General features: G+C 44.4%; 1 protein-coding gene across 1 annotated transcript in view; it reads right to left on the bottom strand.

Moving 5' to 3' along the window:
• DCT (dopachrome tautomerase) overlaps nt 1-18,388 on the bottom strand; it is a 29,094-nt gene extending 10,706 nt beyond the window's left edge. The window contains exons 1-6 of the mRNA XM_034759338.1: nt 18,076-18,388; nt 10,619-10,918; nt 5,963-6,063; nt 5,102-5,268; nt 983-1,162; nt 731-866 (exon numbers count right to left, since the gene is read on the bottom strand). Coding sequence (XP_034615229.1) covers nt 731-866; nt 983-1,162; nt 5,102-5,268; nt 5,963-6,063; nt 10,619-10,918; nt 18,076-18,388 — 1,197 coding nt within the window. The remainder of the gene's footprint in view (nt 1-730; nt 867-982; nt 1,163-5,101; nt 5,269-5,962; nt 6,064-10,618; nt 10,919-18,075) is intronic.
• Nucleotides 18,389-18,731: the final 343 nt, after the last annotated feature.

The following is an 18,731-nucleotide window of genomic DNA, read 5'->3' as shown; positions in this document are numbered from 1 at the left end:
TGGTGGACATAGTAATGAGGGGATGACCCACCATTCTCTTTATAGGTCCTTAAAGAAATAGACTTTAGGGAGAAAAATTGGCTATTGGAGCAAAGCTTCATCATCATGGCTGCCACCCCCACCATCTCCTGGGGCATTTAGCCTTCATCCTCCTGATCCTCAGAGATGTCCGGGCCAGAGATGACATCTCTGGAGGGGGGATCCAGATGACACTGCCACCTCTACGGCTCCAGCTGAATCCCAAACACCATCTGGGATGAAACTGGATCAGACAGCAGCAACACAACATCTCCAGCCCATCTCAACTAACTTCTCTTTTCCCCAAAAAGACCAATATTACCATCTTTGACACCATCTAACAGGCACTCACACATGGGGGTTTTTCCTTCTGAAAACTCTCTCCAGTTAACAATGCAAAGGAACAAGGGGCATTGTTAAAATTAGAGGTTTACTTAATACTTAACATTGCAAAGGCTATCACTGTTTTCCTTCTTTTCTATATCTTTAATAAAAGGTTGGAAGGATTTTTAATGGTTTATTTGCCATGGGATCTCTGTATGCCAAACCCCAGGCCTTGTTTAAGCTGTTTAATGTTGGACACTGACTGGGTTATGTGAACACCATTGGCCCATATATTCCATCTAAATTAACACAACAGAGGCATATATTCCATCTAAATTAACACAACAGAGGCATATTCAGTTGCAATAACATTAGGAAAATGACATACCACAAAAATTGGATCATTGGCTGCAGCATGAGGGGAAGCGCTGGTTCCATTCAGGAAAGAGTGAACCAAGTTATGCAGGCTCACCACTGGGGAGACAAAAGTTCCATCTGGTTTACCAAACCCTTCCAGGGAATTCCTGTGTGTGCGATAAGACAAGAGTTAAGTAACCATCTATTGACCAGCACTACCTCCAAATGTATGTATAAAAGGCTATCTTTGGGCTGCACAAGTTATAGGAGTTGGGGCACAAACCTGAAGCTGAAATTAGAATTCCGGAAAAAAGGAGGATTATCAAACTCTTGAAGTGAAAGGCAGTTCTGGATATCTTCCATGGTTGGCAGCTGCTCGCCAGACTTCCCTTGTGGGTTCCTCCGTAGAATCCCTTCATTAGTCCCATTACACAGTGTAACCAGACGGTTGTAATCATCCAAGCTTAGATTAAAATCAAAGTTGAGTGGAACAATTAGAATAGGATGTTAGAGGGTGAGGGGGTTCACTCTGACAGAGTCAATAGACACTATACACTCAGTCCCCCACCACAACCACTGGGATGGCTCATGTCCCTGATGTTAAACACACATGCAAGTGTTTGCAGGATCAGAACCTCAGATGGTTTGAGAAGTTTTGTACCAGAAAAGAAAATGGTCATACTGGTAATCTGAGCTGGAATCGTAAATCTGCTTGTAAATGAATCATCTTTGAACTGGCTCCAACTTTCACATTTCCGCCTTTAAAAATCTCATGAAGGAGATTGATATGGATGTTAGCAAGTGGGTGCCACATCTTTCAACAGGATAATGTGGCTAATTAAATGTCAATGGTTCCACTAATTTACTGTCAAGTATGCTTCCTTAGCTGACATGTAGCATAGCTGCCCAACCAAAAACAATTACTCCTGGCCCATGTCATAGCAGCCCCTTCTACACTTCCTCACCTGCTATTTGGCAGGGATGGAGAGACTTATTGTAGTACAAGCCAGAGTCTTTAATTATGCACCACTTCTTTCTTTGTTCACTGTTCAGCTCAAGCTTGGGACAGTATTTGTGCTTGTTTCTCCCACACTGTACCCCAACTGGTGGCCCCATCAACAGGCCATTAGATATGAGACTATTCTGCTCCCATTGAAGTCAATGGCAAAACTTCCATTCATTTCAAAGGCAACGGGATTCCACGTGTGTGGATACCTGCACCTTCACAAAGCCCCAAACACTTAATCTAAAACTGCAGTGGACTCCAGGCAGAGGCAGGTGTCTGTCCACATGAAGTCAGATGCAGGATTGGGTCTTTCGCTAATATATGACAAACGTATTGTCTATGTACATCAAAAATGAAAACTATATTACCAGCTGCCACATGGATGTGGTAAAGATTTAGAGGATAATCTATGATATTGTATTCTTTGACACGTGTGATCATGTAATTAAAGACCATATTATACACAGGGCCATCTTATGGTCACATGTTCAACCTTAGCTTTCTCATTTCGTGTCATTTGAGGTTTAAATGTATAGCTTTTCCATTAAGTGTACATACGTTTTTGTATTTTGATTTCCTTGTTTTCTTCCCAAGAAGTTAAAAGGAAAATCCAGAGTTTTTAAGTTCCAGTAGGTGAGCTTACAAAGCTCTTCCCTCTTGCAGACTTCACAGACTTGCCCTGAGGAGGCTCTGTCTTCCACCTGCTATACGGCAGTTACAGTAGGGGTTCCATTATGGCTTGATTTTCAGTGGCTTAGCTACATCTGCAAATTTACCATAATCATTTGGGCTGAAATATCACAGCAGCCTGATTACATAGACCAGGGGTTGGCAACGTTTGGCACGTGGCTCACCAGGGAAAGCACCCTGACGGGACGGGCCAGTTTATTTACCTGCTGATGCGGCAGGTTCGGCCGATCGCGCCCTCGCTCACCGGGGTTCGCCGTCCCGGGCCGATGGGGGCGGCGAGAAGCGGCGCAGGTGAGGGATGTGCTGGCCGCGGCTTCCCGCCGCCCCCATTGGCCCGGGATGGCAAACCGCGGCCAGTGGAGGTCGCGATCGGTCAAACCTGCCGCGTCAGCAGGTAAATAAAGTGGCCCGGCCCGCCAGGGTGCTTACTCTGGTGAGCTGCATGCCAAACGTTGCCGACCCCTGATATAGACCGTAGTTACACTAGTGTAAACCCCTAATGCAGAAGCACTGCACTGTGCAAAGCAAGGGTTATGCTGATGCTGGTAATGCACTGATATAAGCCCTGCTTTGCACGGGTGCAGCACGTAAACATCGGGGGTTGCACCGATGTAACTACATCTTTACACTGGCGCAAATTTCCTTAAAGTAGATACGGTCTCACTTTGCGCCCTTGGCCCAGAGCAATGCAGTAAGGATGGTGGTGGGCTGTGGAAATGCAGGAACTAGCTGACGGGTAAACAGTTATTCAGTGTTCCAGACTTCACCCTTTTTACTTGGAGAGAGATGGAATATGAACCACATTGCATTCTATTTTATCAGGCATGCTGTTATCCGCTAGCATCAGGTGCTGTTTGTATATCAATTAGTGTGAGGAGTCCTGTAACGCCAGGGATAGAAGTGGTGAAGAGACTCATAGACTTAAGGGTCAGAAGGAACCATTGTGATCATCTAGTCTGACCTCCTCCACATTGCAGGCCACAGAACCTGCAATAGACCCCTAACCTCTGGTTGAGTTACTAAAGTCCTAAAATCCTGATTTAAAAACTTCAAGTTACAGAGAATTCACCATTTACACTAGTTTAAATCTGCAAGTGACCCGTGCCCCATGGGAGATGTGAAGTGAAGCACAAGTCTCATATGACAGTTGCAAAGAATCCAGAAGATTCTATTTAATTTTAAATTAAAATGCATATGCACAGTCTACTGAAATAAAAAAGTAAAAATTGCTCTCCTGTAACACTGGTGAAGGAAGAGTTTAGAAATTTCAGTATTCAGGGAAAAAACCCATCCCATTCTTCATGTTACTGACAAGATGAGGGCAGCAGCTATATGAAAAAGACAAGATTTTCAAAAAATCAGTGCCTAAAGTTAGGCTTCGGAGTAGATATTTAGGTACTCATATAAGTGGCCTGATTTCTAGCCCTTCCACTTTTTGCCATGGGCCTGGCCCCCTGCCCCTCCTCTTCCCCGCAAAGCTCCGCTCCCGGCCAGGCCGGAAGCTGAAGCCTGGCCTGGATAAGAGTGGTCCAGGGAGCCCAGACAGCTGTGGAGAGCTGTGGATTGTCCACCTGCCTGGGGTGGGGGGCCTGAGATCAGTCCCCGGCCCATGTCTCTTCTCCCCCCTCCCCCCCCCGGGCTCCTGCCTAGGGCAGATGGAGGGTACATAGCTCCTCATAGGTGTCCAGGCAATTCTTCAGCCTCCAAGGCCCCGCCTCCTGGCCAGGCCAGAAGTCAGAGTCAGGTAAGAGCCATGTGGGCAGCTGTGGGCAGGTGGAGGGGCCCGGGCTCCCCAGTCCAGCTCCGGCTTCCAACTTGGCCATGGGGCAGGGCTTCATGGAGCGAAGACGGGGGATGGGGTAGGGCCACAGACAGAGTGGGGCCTCATGGCAGCCCCACTTTTAGGAAGAATCTGTCGCCCCTGTGCTGAGCAGCTCCCAGGACCTTTATGCCGCTCCAAGCTTGGTTGAAAAGTGCTACAGGAGTATTATATTTTCCTGTGTTAATGTCCACTTGTCCATCTTAAAGTCCCAATCCTGCATGTGAATCCACAGTCGAATCCCTGCACTCACACAAAGCCCCATTGACTCCAAATGGGAAATGCCTAACTAAAGTCAGTTGCAAGATCAGAGCCTTATTTTGCAAGAAACCAGTTCAATCTCATTTTTTAAAAACTATTTCTAAATCTGAGGTGACATCCTGGCTTCATTAAAGTTAATGCAAAAATTCCCACTGATTGCAATAGGGCTAGAATCTCATGTCTGGTATTTTCAGACTGAAGAGGCACAGATTTTTCAGTCTAATATGAGCTCACTATTAAACACACAGGAAAATTCCTATTGACAGAATTTTCAAGAGCTTTTGGTTGGCAAAGTGAGCTAACATACTAGTATTGCTCCTCTAAATAATGAGTCTCTAGTATGGCAAACATTTCTAATACCTCAGTCAGTCTTAAAATTACTGTCTTTAAGTAAAGTCCTGTATCAAATTAAAAAAAAATAAACAGTATAAAAATGCAGACTATATCTGAGGAAATCTTGATTGACCCCCACCTCTAGCCCATCCACTAAGTTTCACAATTTTTACAAGGAAATCTAGGTTCTTTTTCTTGCAGTTCATGCAAATTGAAAGAGCAGTTCATGCTGTTAGTGGCTAATGAAAACAAGTGTTAGTTAGAATGCTGGTTTCCCCTACACATTCTATTACCTATTGCACACTATTGCCCAGCGTGAGAACCTTGAATTCTGACTTATTAGGCTTGGATCTTCTGGTCTTGATGCTCCAAAAAGCTGATCTGTGCACACATCGCACTCATTTCTACCTGTGGCAAAATTCCAATAGGGCAATGCAAAGGATTCATTGCCAATCAGTCTCTATAATGAAAAGAAACTTATTAGCAAGAAATCATTCTTTAAAAAGAGAAAGAGAGAGAGGTTACTGATACCTGGCTCATCTATATTTTAATATTTGAAACCACGCTGCAGTTTTCTCAGAATACTGTTTCAACTTCCTAAGGTCACTGATTCAAATCGGTACCTTAACTAAACACTGTACCATCTGATGGCCTCGTATGTTAAGTGGTTCCTAGTTCTGATTCCTACTGAAAGTGCTGATGGCCCAAAAAGTGGTGATTCTGACATTCTTGGGAGTCAGCAAACAGACCAAGGGCACAGAGTGGCCCAGCATGATGACAGAAATACCCTGAATAAATGTAGAGGCTGAACCACCTTCTGATGAACTCTGAGGCATGCTGGCTATGTAAAAATATTATATTGCACCTGCTTTTGTAATACCTGTTTTTTTTTTAAAGGGGGTGAGGGACAGGGGATAGAAGACTGGAGTCTTCAAACCAATCAGCACTTCCTGAGCGCTAAATTCACTTTTAAAACAGGGTTAGTGAATGACCATTCCTGAAATGTCATTGTCTAAGGAATGTAGCCCAGACATTCAGTTATGCCAGGGAACTCTGTGTTGGCATAATAGAGATTCAAAGTAATATGGGAAAATCACAATAGTAAGAGTCATGTAAGCATCTTTGAATGTGCCAAGATAGAACGTGTTGCTAACCTGGAGATCTCTTTCCAGCAGCAGCAAATGGTACCTATGCCAAGTAACAAAGGCAGGTCCTTGGTGGGAGAAATCTATAGCGGTGAATGGGCGGCCAGGTCCTACAAAAAGGAAGGCACAGTAAGAACTACAGCATCCAATTAATGTTAAATAGACAAAGAGTATTTTACATAACTGGCTTTATGAGTTTAAAGCTTTATTAAATGGAGTTCATGCTAGAATGGTATCCATCAGAAATATAAACATTTTAAAAGGGTTGGTGAGAATTTTTTTAAATTTTGAAATTGATTAAAATGTTCACCAAAATTTCACATTCCAAAAAAGGGGGGCAGTTAGACAACATTTTGCACATTTTCCCCATGTTTGACCAGCTATAATTTGAAAGGAATCCCTTCATTAATCTTCATTGTGCCATAAATCATAGTTATTGTCGTGTATGTACAACATGGTATCACTATGTTATTCAATAGTAACATAGTGCTGCTTCCCGCAGCTCCCATTGGCTGGGAACGGTGAACCGCAGCTACTGGGAGCTGTGCGCGGCCATGCAAATGTAAACAAACTGTCTGGCAACCCACCAGAGGATTACCCTGATATGCCACCTGCAGCCCATGGACTGCAGGTTGCCCACCACGGGCCTAGAGACTCCAAAATGTTTAGGTGCCTAACTCCCACTGAAATTAAATTAATTAAGCCAATGGGAGTTAGATGCCTAAATACCTATGAGGATCTGGAACTAAGTGACTTACACAAGGCCACAGAGGAAATCTATGGCAGAGTAAGGACTTGAATCCAGATATCAAGGGCTTGTCTACACTGGCAAGTTTTTTCGATGAAACTAATGTCACCAAGGAAAAATTGACAAAAACAAAGTCACCAAAGCGGGTCTGCATTTGCTCCCTGTGTCGATAGATTGTGTCCGCATTTGGGGCACCTTTGTCAACAGCCTGGTGACACCATCCATTGCTAGGTGTTGTGGGAATGCAGAAACGGAGTGCGGCACATTCTGGGATGTGCAAAATGTATCATCATGCACCACTTTGTGTCCCACCCCTCCAAAGGTCTCTGGCTTCCTTTTGCGCTGTTTTCCAACTGTCATTCTTTTGTAGTGCGTGCCAGCATCTGCAGTGAGAGAGAATGGATCCCGCATTTCTCTTCTATGCGCAGTTAGCTGTCATGAGGACATCACTCATGGCAGCACAGTTACTCTCAGAGTTACTCGCAAAGTTAGCAGAGGATGAATCACAGGCACCCGAGTGTGATAAGGACGGCAGCAACTTATCAGTGCTTTGTGCATTCACAGAGCAGCTGCATATGGTAGACCGTCGCTTTTGGGCTAGGGAAACAAGCACCAATTGGTGGGATTGCATTGTCATGCAGGTGTGGGATGACGACCCATGGGTTCAGAACTTTAGGATGCGTAAAGCAACCTTCATGGAGCTATGTGCTGAGCTGGCCCTGACCTGCGGCACCAGGACACCAGATTGAGAGCTGCCCTTTCGGTAGAGAAGCATGTTGCAATCACTGTGTAGAAGCTGGCGAATCCAGACTGCTACTGGTCAGTTGCAAATCAACTTGGAGTAGGAATGTCCACTGTTGGGGCTGTATTACTCCAAGTGTGCAGGGCAATAAATCGCATCCTGCTACATAGGATCGTGACTCTGGGAAATGTGCATGAAATAGTGGATGCTTTGCAGAGATGGGTTTCCCTAACTGTGATGGGGCGATTGATGGCACACACATTCCAATTTTAGCTCCAGACCACCTTGCCTCTGAATACATCAAGAGGAAGGGATACTTCTCCATGGTGTTGCAGGCACTTGTGGATCACCGGGGGTGTTTCACGGACAACAATGCAGGCAGGTCTGGAAAGGTGCATGACGCACGCATCTTCAGGAACAGTAGCCTGTACAGAAAGCTGCAGGCAGGGACTTTCTTTCCAGGTCACAAGTTCAAGTGTGGGATGTGGAAATGCCCATAGTAATCCTGGGAGACCCGGCTTACCCCTTACAGTCCTGGCTCATGAAACCTTACACAGGGCATCTGGACAGCAGCATGGAACGTTTTAACAACAGGCTGAGCAGGTGCCGTGTGGTAGTTGAATGGGCCTTTGGCCATTTGAAAGCTCACTGGAGGTGTTTAAATGGCAGGCTAGACCTTACCAATGATAATATTCCCATGGTCATAGCCATGTGCTGCACTTTGCATAATCTGTGTGACTCTAAGGGTGAAATGTTTGCTCAGGTGTGGAGCACTGAGGCAGAGCGCTTGGCTGCACAGTTTGAACAGCCAGATGCTAGGGCTGTCAGAGGAGCCCAGAGGGCTGCTATTAACACCAGAGAGGCTTTGAGGAACCATTTGACAATGAGGGAAAGTAACACGTCTGCTTTGGAGTTGCTTCCCTGGTACATCCATGTACAATTTTGGGGCCCAAGATCCATGCAACACAATGCTTTAGAAGCCTGTTCCCGAGAGTGAATTGATTGCTATACGCTTTGTAGAACACAGAATAAAAATGCTGTACCATTAAACACCTTAGGCTTTATTTGTTGTTAAAAAGGGGAAAACCTCACAACAGTGTGTAGCTCCAGCTATCACTGTGCAATCTGTGAGAGGGGGTGGAGTGATAGGGAAACTCAGGAGTGCTGTGAAGTGAAAAGGAATGTGTGGGCATAGAGGGGGGTGGGATTGACAAGGAATTGTGCATCTGCTGCAGTGGCGCTCGAACTCGGATCTGCTCAGTCTGCAGCTGTATCAGAGACTTGAGCATCTCTGTCTGATCCTCCATAACTTTTACCATCCGCTCTGTTGCTTGCCTAGCAAAAGCAGCATTCTCTTTTCTGTCCTGCCTTTCAGCTTCCCAGCACTCTCTGCCCCCTGGTCTGCAGCACCTCGCGGAACATGTCTTCTTTGCTGTGCCCAGGTTTTTTTCTTATCTGCCGTAGCCAATCCGCGGGGGTGTGTGATGTGTTCTTCACGGTCTGTGCTAAACAGAAGAGGGATTGTTACATTCCAGCAAACGATTGAAACATTTTAATAAAAAGGGCATTTTGCTAGCAGAAATCACTTTCTCTCTGAGATTCTAAGGAGGCACACAGCTCCGCGAACACCCCAATAATGGTGAGTTTCGGGAGGGGGGGAAGGCGGTTGTCAATATGGACAAAAAGGTCATGGCTTGCAGGGCAGCTTTGCAGGGAATTCATTCTAAAATTATTCCACACTTTTTCATAGGTGGCCAACCTGCTGTCTGACATCTTGCTGCTGCAGGTGACCAGAGAAACCAGGGCTCAGCTGCTGAATGGTTGCGGCTTCCACCCTGGGCTATATGCAGCTCAGCTATGTGCCGCTTTGGTCCCAGCTCCAGTGATTGCTAAATGGCACAGTACAGTTTCCTACAATGGGGGAAACTAACAAGGCTGCAACCCTTGGAATCTGTGGCAGAGGATTAACAAGTAACTCTTTGAAACTTTCCAGAGCCTCTCTCTGGAGGATTCCCTGCAGGTCTTGATGTCCATCGACACCCTGCTTGGCCTTGCAGATTAGCTACACAGGGCAATGTCCAGCTCAAAGAAAACACTACCTGCCTTCCACTTTTCTATTCTCTACACAAGCCACAGCAACTTACCTGGAGTCTCATCTGCTTCCTGCTCCCCATTGAGCACTTCTGGAGTGGAGAAAAGTTCCTGGCTGCCTGCCCCACCGGGTGACCCTGCTGGGAGCACCACATCCTCTTCTAGCTTGTCTTCTTCATCCACAATTTCAGCCTCTGGGTTACCCCCTTTTTCAACTGCATGTGAAGTATCCACGGGGCAATTGGCAATGGAGGTGGGGTGACCACCGAGGATAGCATTCAGCTCCTTATAGAAGCGGCAGGTCTTAAGTGCACCATCAGAGCGATGGTTCGCCTCCCATGTCTTATAGTACGCCTGCCTCAGCTCCTTTATCTTCGCCCTGCACTGCTGTGTGTCCCTATCATAGCCCTTTTCGCACAAGCCTTGAGAAATTTGCCCATATGTGTCCCAATCCCTACGGGTCACTCGCAGCTGCGACTGAACAGACTCCTCTCCCCATATACTGATCAGCTCCAACAACTCAGCAATGGTCCAAGCAGGAGCGTGTTTGGTGCGATAGCCAGCCATGCTCACCTGGGAAGCCACCTGGGAAGCTCCTCTGGGAAGCCAGCAAGCAGGAAATGAGATTTAAAATTCCTGGGGCTTGCAAGAGGGAGGGGCAGGTTGGCTGCAGGGCAGCGGAGTTCAAACCGCTGACCAGAGCGGCAGCATGGGAATTGTAGGATACTTTCTGGAGGCCAATAAAATTGGAAAAAAAACCTGGCTGTTTGTCAACAATAAAGGGAGGGAAAAAGACAAAAGTCTCTCGTAAGGGTGGAAGCTTTTTGTCACCAAAACTAGGAGATTGGTTTTTTCTCCGAAAAAAGTGACCTTGCAGCGTGTACGCTATCGCTGTTTAGTCACCAAAAGCCAGTTTTTGGCGACAAAACTTGCCAGTGTAGATAAGCCCTAGCACCCTAACCACTGGACCATCCTTCCTTTCACCATGACTTGATCACTTTTCAACTTACTTACCTTTGTTCAATGATTACATTTTTACCACCTTCTTTACATTCTAAATGCCTTAGTAAAGAAAAGTACCAACCTAATAGGGTGTCCCTGACTGAGTAGTAATGAAGCCACACAAAGCAGTTATAAATACTGCAGTTTGTAACTTGTGGTTCAGTTCCATTGGGCCCAAGGAGACTCAGCCAGTGCTGTGTAGCAATCACATAGTCTGGGTGAGTGGTATTCTTTGCACGGTCTAAAGCATCTAAGAACTGTTCTTTCTCCGCTGCAGTCAACGCATGGACATTTTTCCGGACAAGAAGTGGCTTCCTTTCATCACAGCTGGGGCCAGTCCAGCCAAACTTGCAGTCACCACAGTTATAGCCAGCAAAGTTTCCTATATTAAGAAAGAGTTTGGGTTTAGGAAAATGTGTCTATATTAATCAATACACAAAAGAAACTGAGACTGAAATGCAAAGGAATTGAGTTGGTTAGTCTGTCTTTTCCCTAGAGATTTCTATTCTGGCAAGGTTCAACAGCTGAGAATATTGGCAGCTTTGTCAATTGCTTAACTAAAATGATGGCTCATTTCCCAGAAACACAGCAGGGCCAAGATTCATAGAAGGCTGGTTATCAAGATAAAGTGCCAGATAAAGGGCTTGATCCTGCAAGGTACTAAGAACTCTGGCCCTGATCCAGCAAAGCATTTAAATATGCCCATAGTCTCATTGAACTTAATGTGACTACTCACCTGCTTAGGTTAAGCAGATAATAAAGTGCTTTACTAGACTGGGCCCAGAGTACGCAGCATCGTACAGGACCAAGCCCAAAGACAGGATGTCTGACAAAGACTCCTGCTCTTTAAAAGTATTTTTAAAATAACAAACCACAGGGCTGCTGCTGGTGGCACACTGAGGTATCATTCAATGGTGCAGTGATACTATGTAAAAGTATGAAAAATTGTATTGTACTATGTGTAAAGGTCTTTTCTCACCCCATTGCCTTATTTCTAAAACAGGCAGGCATCCCTCTGTTGACAAGTACTTTTTGTGCTGTCTACTCAGGTTTTTACAGTATTATGAAGATCTCTGGAATACATGGTATAGGGAAGCACAGTAATCCCATATGGCTCAATTTTAGCACTGCCACATAATCTAGAGCCAAATAACGTTATAACAACAACGTGCAAATTTATTCTACAACCACTTCATAAGGGCTTTTAGGATTGCCACTGGGCAATCCTGTCAGTTACTAAGCTTTATTAGATACTTTTAGAATTACTTAAATAATGGGATTTAAATCTTGCTCTGTTTTCTCAGCCTGATTATCAATTGTACTTCCACAGGTTAATGTCAACATTATTCTTTCCACCAAATGAACTAGCCCATCCGCTTTTCTTTGGAAACTGTAATGGTAAAATAATGTGATTAATTTCAGACCGGGATTGAACTTTACCGTATTGTACTCGGGGGTAGAAGTTCAGCACACATTCAAAATACAGAAATTTAACTTAGAAAACTGAAAAAGAGGCAAGAGCAATGAATGCTGATAACTCCTTATAGCTTTTCAGTGATTCTGAAGTACTTCCTTATCCAACCACTGTCACGATCTGTGCCAGAAACTGCTGTGATCGCTTAACAATAATCCCTTGTAGTGGGTAAACAATCATATACCAGATTCTGCTGTCAATTACTTCAGCTTTACACTTATGTAGCTGAGATCAGAATCTAGCCCAAATACAAAACCCTTCTCGTTTGAACTGAAGTGTAAGTATAATTAGTGTCAATTGCCATTTACAGGGGCCACATATTAATGCATCCATTCATAAATCATGCTTGCAAAGTGCTTTGTCTAATTCAAAACACACAGCTTATTCAAATAAGAATGAGCTTCTTTCCCCACTCTGGTATGGAGGAACTGTCTCAAGAATTGCAATCACTCCTTTCCATTATAAGAATTTGCAAAAACTGAGTCGAACGATAGGTACAGTAGGTGCACTTAAATGAACTGGAAAAAGCATGCAACAGATGCAAAGTTTACATCTGAAAATAACTAATGTTTGTATGTTATCTTTCAGTTAGACTTATGCCAAAATGTACTTGACATCCATTTTAAAGAGTTGATATTTTTGCATCTACCAGCATATTAAGTCAATCCTTTACAGAAAGCAAGGTTGTGAAAGCAGCTTTTCAATAGGTTCTTTGACCACAACTCTCTTTGGAAAGAAGGGGGAAAGGCATTGGGTTTCACTGATCACAGTTTAGTATCACATTAACCAAAGTAGAACTAAAGCATTATATCTGCTTAGAACTAAAATGAGTAAAGAAAAATACGTTTAAGTAAAGTGCATGATTCAACAAAAAAATTCAGTCAAACTTCAGAAAACTACAAAAAGAAGAACAGGAGTACTTGTGGCACCTTAGAGACTAACAAATTTATTAGAGCATAAGCTTTCGTGGACTACAGCCCACTTCTTCTGATGCATATATGAAAACTAGTAGATTACTTATCCTGGGCCCCTCAAAACCAATGACTCGTGTTTCTCAAAAGTGCCCAGCACTCAAAACTGTTATACTTTCAAAAGAGTTCAACTCCCCAATAGGCAATTAAAAGATGTGGCCAAATTGCCAAAAGTGACCACAGTGGGAGCCATTGGGTACTCAGCAATTAGTAAAATCAAGCAATTTATCTGGATACATAAGGGCTTGTCTATACTGTGAAGAAAAGCACACCAGAGGGGTGTAAACTGTACAGTGGTCTAAAGTGCTGCACTCTAATTGCCCAGCGGAGATCTTGCAGATGCACTCTAAAAGGGATCTAGTGCATATTGCTGCAGTTCCGTTTGAAACAGTACTACATTACTGCACACTAGGAGTCTTCTACTGTGTCAGCAGCAGGGTCTACACAGAGCAGTTAGAGCACAATACTTTAGAGAGCTCTAAATGTACACCACTCTAGCGTGTATTAAAGACAAGACCTTTGTATGGATATTGAAAATCTTGGCCACTGCCTCTTAGAGAATCCTTCATCAGTGTTGCTTACAAATTGCCACTAATGATGTGCTGTGCCTAACGGGCATATTCTAGCCCAATACAATCATCTACACAGCAAATGGAGTTACACCCTAGCTACCTAAGAGACTTGATGAAGACAACACAAAATGTTGCCCACCAAAAATGTTCAAACTTGGACACTCAGCAACTGGACCAATTTGCAGAATGAAAGAAAAGCATGCACACAGCAACCAACAATCACTGTGCGGAAACTATTAAAACCAATCCGACTCCTGAGTCAGCACAGATCTTTTAACATTCCACTGGAAGAGCTGCTGCATTCAGCATCAATCTGGTTGAATCTAAATAGAGTCCAGATGACTTCTCTTAAAGTCATCTCTTGAGTAGCAAATGTTGTTCCTGGTTTTGTGTTTGATCACTGCTGTATTTATAGAATAGAAACTGTAAAGAGGAGGAGTATAAAGGAACCTAAGATAAAAGAGAGGAAAAATCGTGCGCTAATGAAGGCAAAGAGAAAAGCTGGATGTAAAGATGTGAGGAAAATGACTGCTCCAAAGAAAGAACAAAGGATTAAACAATAAGTCAGCTAGCTTAGGACGCAAACCTGTAAACACTTACTCATATGCTTAACTTTACTTCCATATAGGGTGACCACATGTCCCATTTTTAAAGGGACAGTCCCGTTTTTGGAGACCTTTTCTTATATAGGAACCGATTACCCCCCGCTCCCTGTCCCGTTTTTTCACAGCTGCTATCTCGTAACCCTACTTCCATATGTAGTCCAACATCAACTGGATTTGACTTCAATGGGGCTTCTCGTATGAGTAATGTTAAGCATATGAGTAGGATTGGGGACTTGATTCCTTAAACTTTAAAGCATCAGGTTTCGAATACTTAAATTCTTTAGAATTAAAGGTTTCAATCAACTTAGATATTCTACCACAACTAGGGTGACCAAATAGCAAGTGTGAACAATCGGGACTTTTTTTTCAGGGGGATATAATTGCTTATATAAGACAAAGCTCCTAACCACAGCAGATAAATCATTATATAGCGGTAATTTGGATGAGATCTTAGAAAACAAGATCCTCTCTGTTCTGAAAGCACATTTAAAATCCCATGGTATTTGCAATAAGAGTCAGATTGGTAAAGCTATTCTTGGCCAGAATTCTCTCTCTCTCTCTCTCTCTCTCTCTCTTTCTCTCTCTCTCTCTCTCTCACACACACACACACACCATCTCTCACATTTGCCCATGTGCACCCCCCACATTGAATATAATTAAGCATGCTGTGCACCAGGGCCTTATCCAGGAAAGCCTACCTGTACAGAAAAGTATTAAGCACTTGCTTAAACTCAAACACATGCCCAAGTGCTTGCCTGAATAACGATCCAAATGGCTATCTGTGACACCTGAATTTAGTTTGCTAAACTTCTGGGGATCTTCCAAAATAAAAAGAGAGATAGTAATGTAGTTTATTATTATTATTTTATTATTTGTAAAGTGTTCGGAAAATATGAAATGCTGGATTAATATGCATCTGAAGAAATTAGATTTTTTACCCACGAAAGCTTATGCCCAAATAAATCTGTTAGTCTTTAAGGTGCCACCGGACTCCTTGTTGTTTTTGTGGATACAGACTAACATGGTTACCCTCCGATACTTGGATTAATATTATCAGTCTAGCCAAAATCTACATTAAAAGAACATTATTAAGGTTGCAAAGTCAAACTCTCCAAAGTTAGGAAACGCCAGAGTTAAGGTTGCCTGTGCATGGGTATTATGATACAGACTTTATAAACATGATCACAGACTATTTTTTCCATAGTACTCCTGCCTGATTCAGTGTGCAGGATGGACCGGCTCTGGGGAAGGAGCAGGGCTGTGTAGTTAAGGAAGCTGTTGTTTGTTGGACCATTTGTTGCAGCAGGTGGAAGGTGTGCAGGGAATAAGGCAGCGAATCAAAAAAAAAAAAAAAAGAGAGAAAGGACAGGCTCATGGTTAAGGCAGTTGAATGCTGTGCTGGAGAACTGGAGTCTATCTCTGCCTCTGTCACAGAGTTCCTGGATAATGCTGGGCAAGTCTGAAACCAGACAGTTCACAGGTGGTCACTAACTGTGTATTCCATTTTCTGGATGCCTGAGATGAGACCCTGGGGTGTGAGACCTCAGGAGCACTGAGCACAGACAGCTCCAACTGAAGTCAGTGGGAGCTATGCTTTGGAAATATAAAGTGCTACATAATGCAAATACTCCGAATAATCAGGTCCCAATTATCTCAAACTGGGCACCCAAACATAGTGGATACTTTTAACCTTAATCTCTCTGGCCTGGCTCAACAAAGGAGCCAGAGAAAGAATGACTCTGTAGCCTGGTGGTTAGGGTACTCACCTAAGAGGAGGGAGACCTGGAGCCAATCTCCCTGCTCCAATAACTTGTTAATCATTTTTCTACAGTGGAACAACTTCACCAGGAGATGAGAGACCCAAACATCAGAATCTCCCATAGTTCCGTGGTTAAAGTACTCTCCTGAGAAGTGGTTACCCCTCTTCAAAGCTTTTCTCCTCATCAGTCACAGGGGGAATTAAACCTGGGTCTCCCACATTCTGGGCAAGCAGTCTAACCAGTGAGCTAAAAGTTACAGGGAGGGGGCACCCTCTCCACTGGCTGGATTTTGAATGGAACCTGGTCCAGTAGGCAGCCTCTGAGCATATCTACCACATTGAGCCCCATAGGTGAGATAGGCTCTCCTCTGCTTATCTTTCCCCAGTTTGTGGACTTCACTGGAGCTTAGGTGGGAAATAGGCATCCACATACAAGTGAGGCAGCAGTGCATGTGCTCAGCGGCATAAACTTAGGCAACTAAGGAACTTCAACAGTAGAAATTTAGTCCACAAGTGAGGTTAGGCAGCAACTTAGCAGGGGTTTGGTGGATCACGGCAAAGCCTAAAAGTCAGACATAGGTGCCTAAGTACCTTTTGGGATCTGGGCCTCAGTTCCCAATCTGTAAAATAGGGATAATACCACCCCCACACCTCAGGGGTGTTAGGGAGAAACCTTAATTAATGTTTATGAAGCACTCAGATACTACAGTGATGAGTACCATAGACATGCCCATGAGGAAAGTAATAATTCTGTCTTCAGTGAAGGGTTCGAATAATGTATAGTAAATAAGGTCTAGGACCACACATTGAACAACAAGGATATACCAACATATTGACTAGCTGCTCATTCAGTGAGCACTGTCTATCCTGTGCACTGAATGATGCAGGGGTCCTGTGGAAAAATTAGTATGTGATCATGTAATTAAAGACTGTATCATAAAGCATACGCACAAGGGAGGGGGGCAAATTAAGTTTGCACAGGCAGACTTAATTCTGGCATTTTCCTAACTTTCGAGTGTCTGACTTTTCAACCTGAATAGTGTTCTGTTAACATTATCTTTTATACCTAGTTCTATATAATAGCATAGAAAAAAGACAAGAGTTCACGATCAAATGCCCCAGTCTTCTAAAAGCTTATGCATGCACATACAGTTAGTTAGGCACATGTATATGTGTTTGCAGGATTAAGGCTTAATTCTGCACTCCTTAGTCAGGTGAATCGTCCCGTTGAAGTCAGTGTGCTATAGGATATTGAGGGTTTGATGTTCACATAGTGTACTCAGGACTTGAAGTCAATGGGACTCCTTATCTAAGGTTCTGTCTGCACTGCAAATTCAACTGCATTGGCGGCTGCTACAAAGCAGTTTTCTCTCCACAAAGTTAAAACCACTGTTCTATTTTGCAATGCTGATGGGACTCAGTTATCTTGTAAGCATTGTACTAAATCTCGGCATGTGTCCAAATTTTAGCACTATTATTAAAGCACTACTAAGTCCTGTTGGCTTTAGCACAATTCTTAACATTAGGTCCTGTCAGCACTGCAAAGCAGGACTAAGTTTACCGGTTGGGATCCCTGACATCCATAAAATTTTCAGGGCAGACAGTGCAAAATATTACTCTGGTAGTAATTAATCCCAACTCAACATGTGCTGATATAGGTGTACAGCTTCATCCAGGGCTTTGGAGCTATGCTCGGGCTCTGCTCCAGCTCCAGGCAAAAACCTGCAGCTCCACTGCTCCGGAGCTGCTCCACGCTCCAGCTCCGGGCTCTGCTCCAAAGCCCTGGCTTCATCCATACACATTTCTACAGTCACAAACCCTGTCTATCCTACCTAACAAAACAGATTTAAATATGGGTAGAGGTGGGATGGAACAGCCTCATGGCCAAACCATGTAACAATAATGGGGGGCGCTGGGCGGGGAGTTCCTGACCTGTGAGTACAGAGGGAAAAAACAAAATTTAAGCGTGAGAGAAAACTATGCTCTAAACCTGTTTGGTGTCTAGGCCAGTTCATGTTCCTCTCTCACCGGTAGAGTATGGCTTGGCCATATTTGTAGTACAGCTGGGAGGGATCACCCTTCCTGATCCCTTTTCTACAATCAGGGATTTGCTCTTCTCTGGAGCACAGTTAGTCCATCCCTTTCCTCCTCTTCTCACCTGTGCACTGGCAGCTCTGATTGAAGAACTTCAGGGGCCATCGTTCCCGGTCATCCACGTTGCGGAGGGTGTACGGGCCGCTCCATGGCCTGGTGTCCACCTGCACCTCCCTGCATGATCCCCTGCCCTGCTGGGAGCCACACACATTGCCTGGCTCTTGCCCCAAGGCTGGGCAGCAGCGCTTGGCCAGCAGCGCCTCTACTGTCATGCAGACGCGGGGGAACTGCGCCTCAGCCTGCGGAGCGCAGCAGCAGCTCAGGTAGCCCAGGAAAGCAGAGCAGAGCCATCTCACCCACTGCAGCTGGGAGGTCATTGCTGCAGGGACCATGCTCTGTGCCGGGTTTGGCTTCCAGCAATCAATGACAGGAGTGAGGGTGTTTCATGAACAGCCTCTGGACAAGAGGAGGACCGCACTTTTTCCCAGATTCTCAGCAGACTGAGCTAATTTCCCTCACTGCTTATGAAGTTGGCATTTGGCTTTTTGTTTAATCCTTGACTCTAACTGCCATGAATGTCCTTTGCTCTTTGGTGCTTGCCAAGATTTATATAGAGGGTGGGAGAAGCTCTCATTAGGAGGATTAGCACTGCCTAAATCCTCATGTTTAGCACATGACTTCAAGGGTGAAAAGAGGCTGGGGGGGAATCCTTAGGGGCTT

This window comes from Trachemys scripta, chromosome 1, assembly GCF_013100865.1.
Source record: "Trachemys scripta elegans isolate TJP31775 chromosome 1, CAS_Tse_1.0, whole genome shotgun sequence".
Classification (NCBI taxonomy): Eukaryota; Metazoa; Chordata; order Testudines; family Emydidae; genus Trachemys; species Trachemys scripta.
The sequence above is the reverse complement of the archived record's forward strand: the minus strand, read 5'-3'. Positions and strand labels throughout refer to the sequence as shown.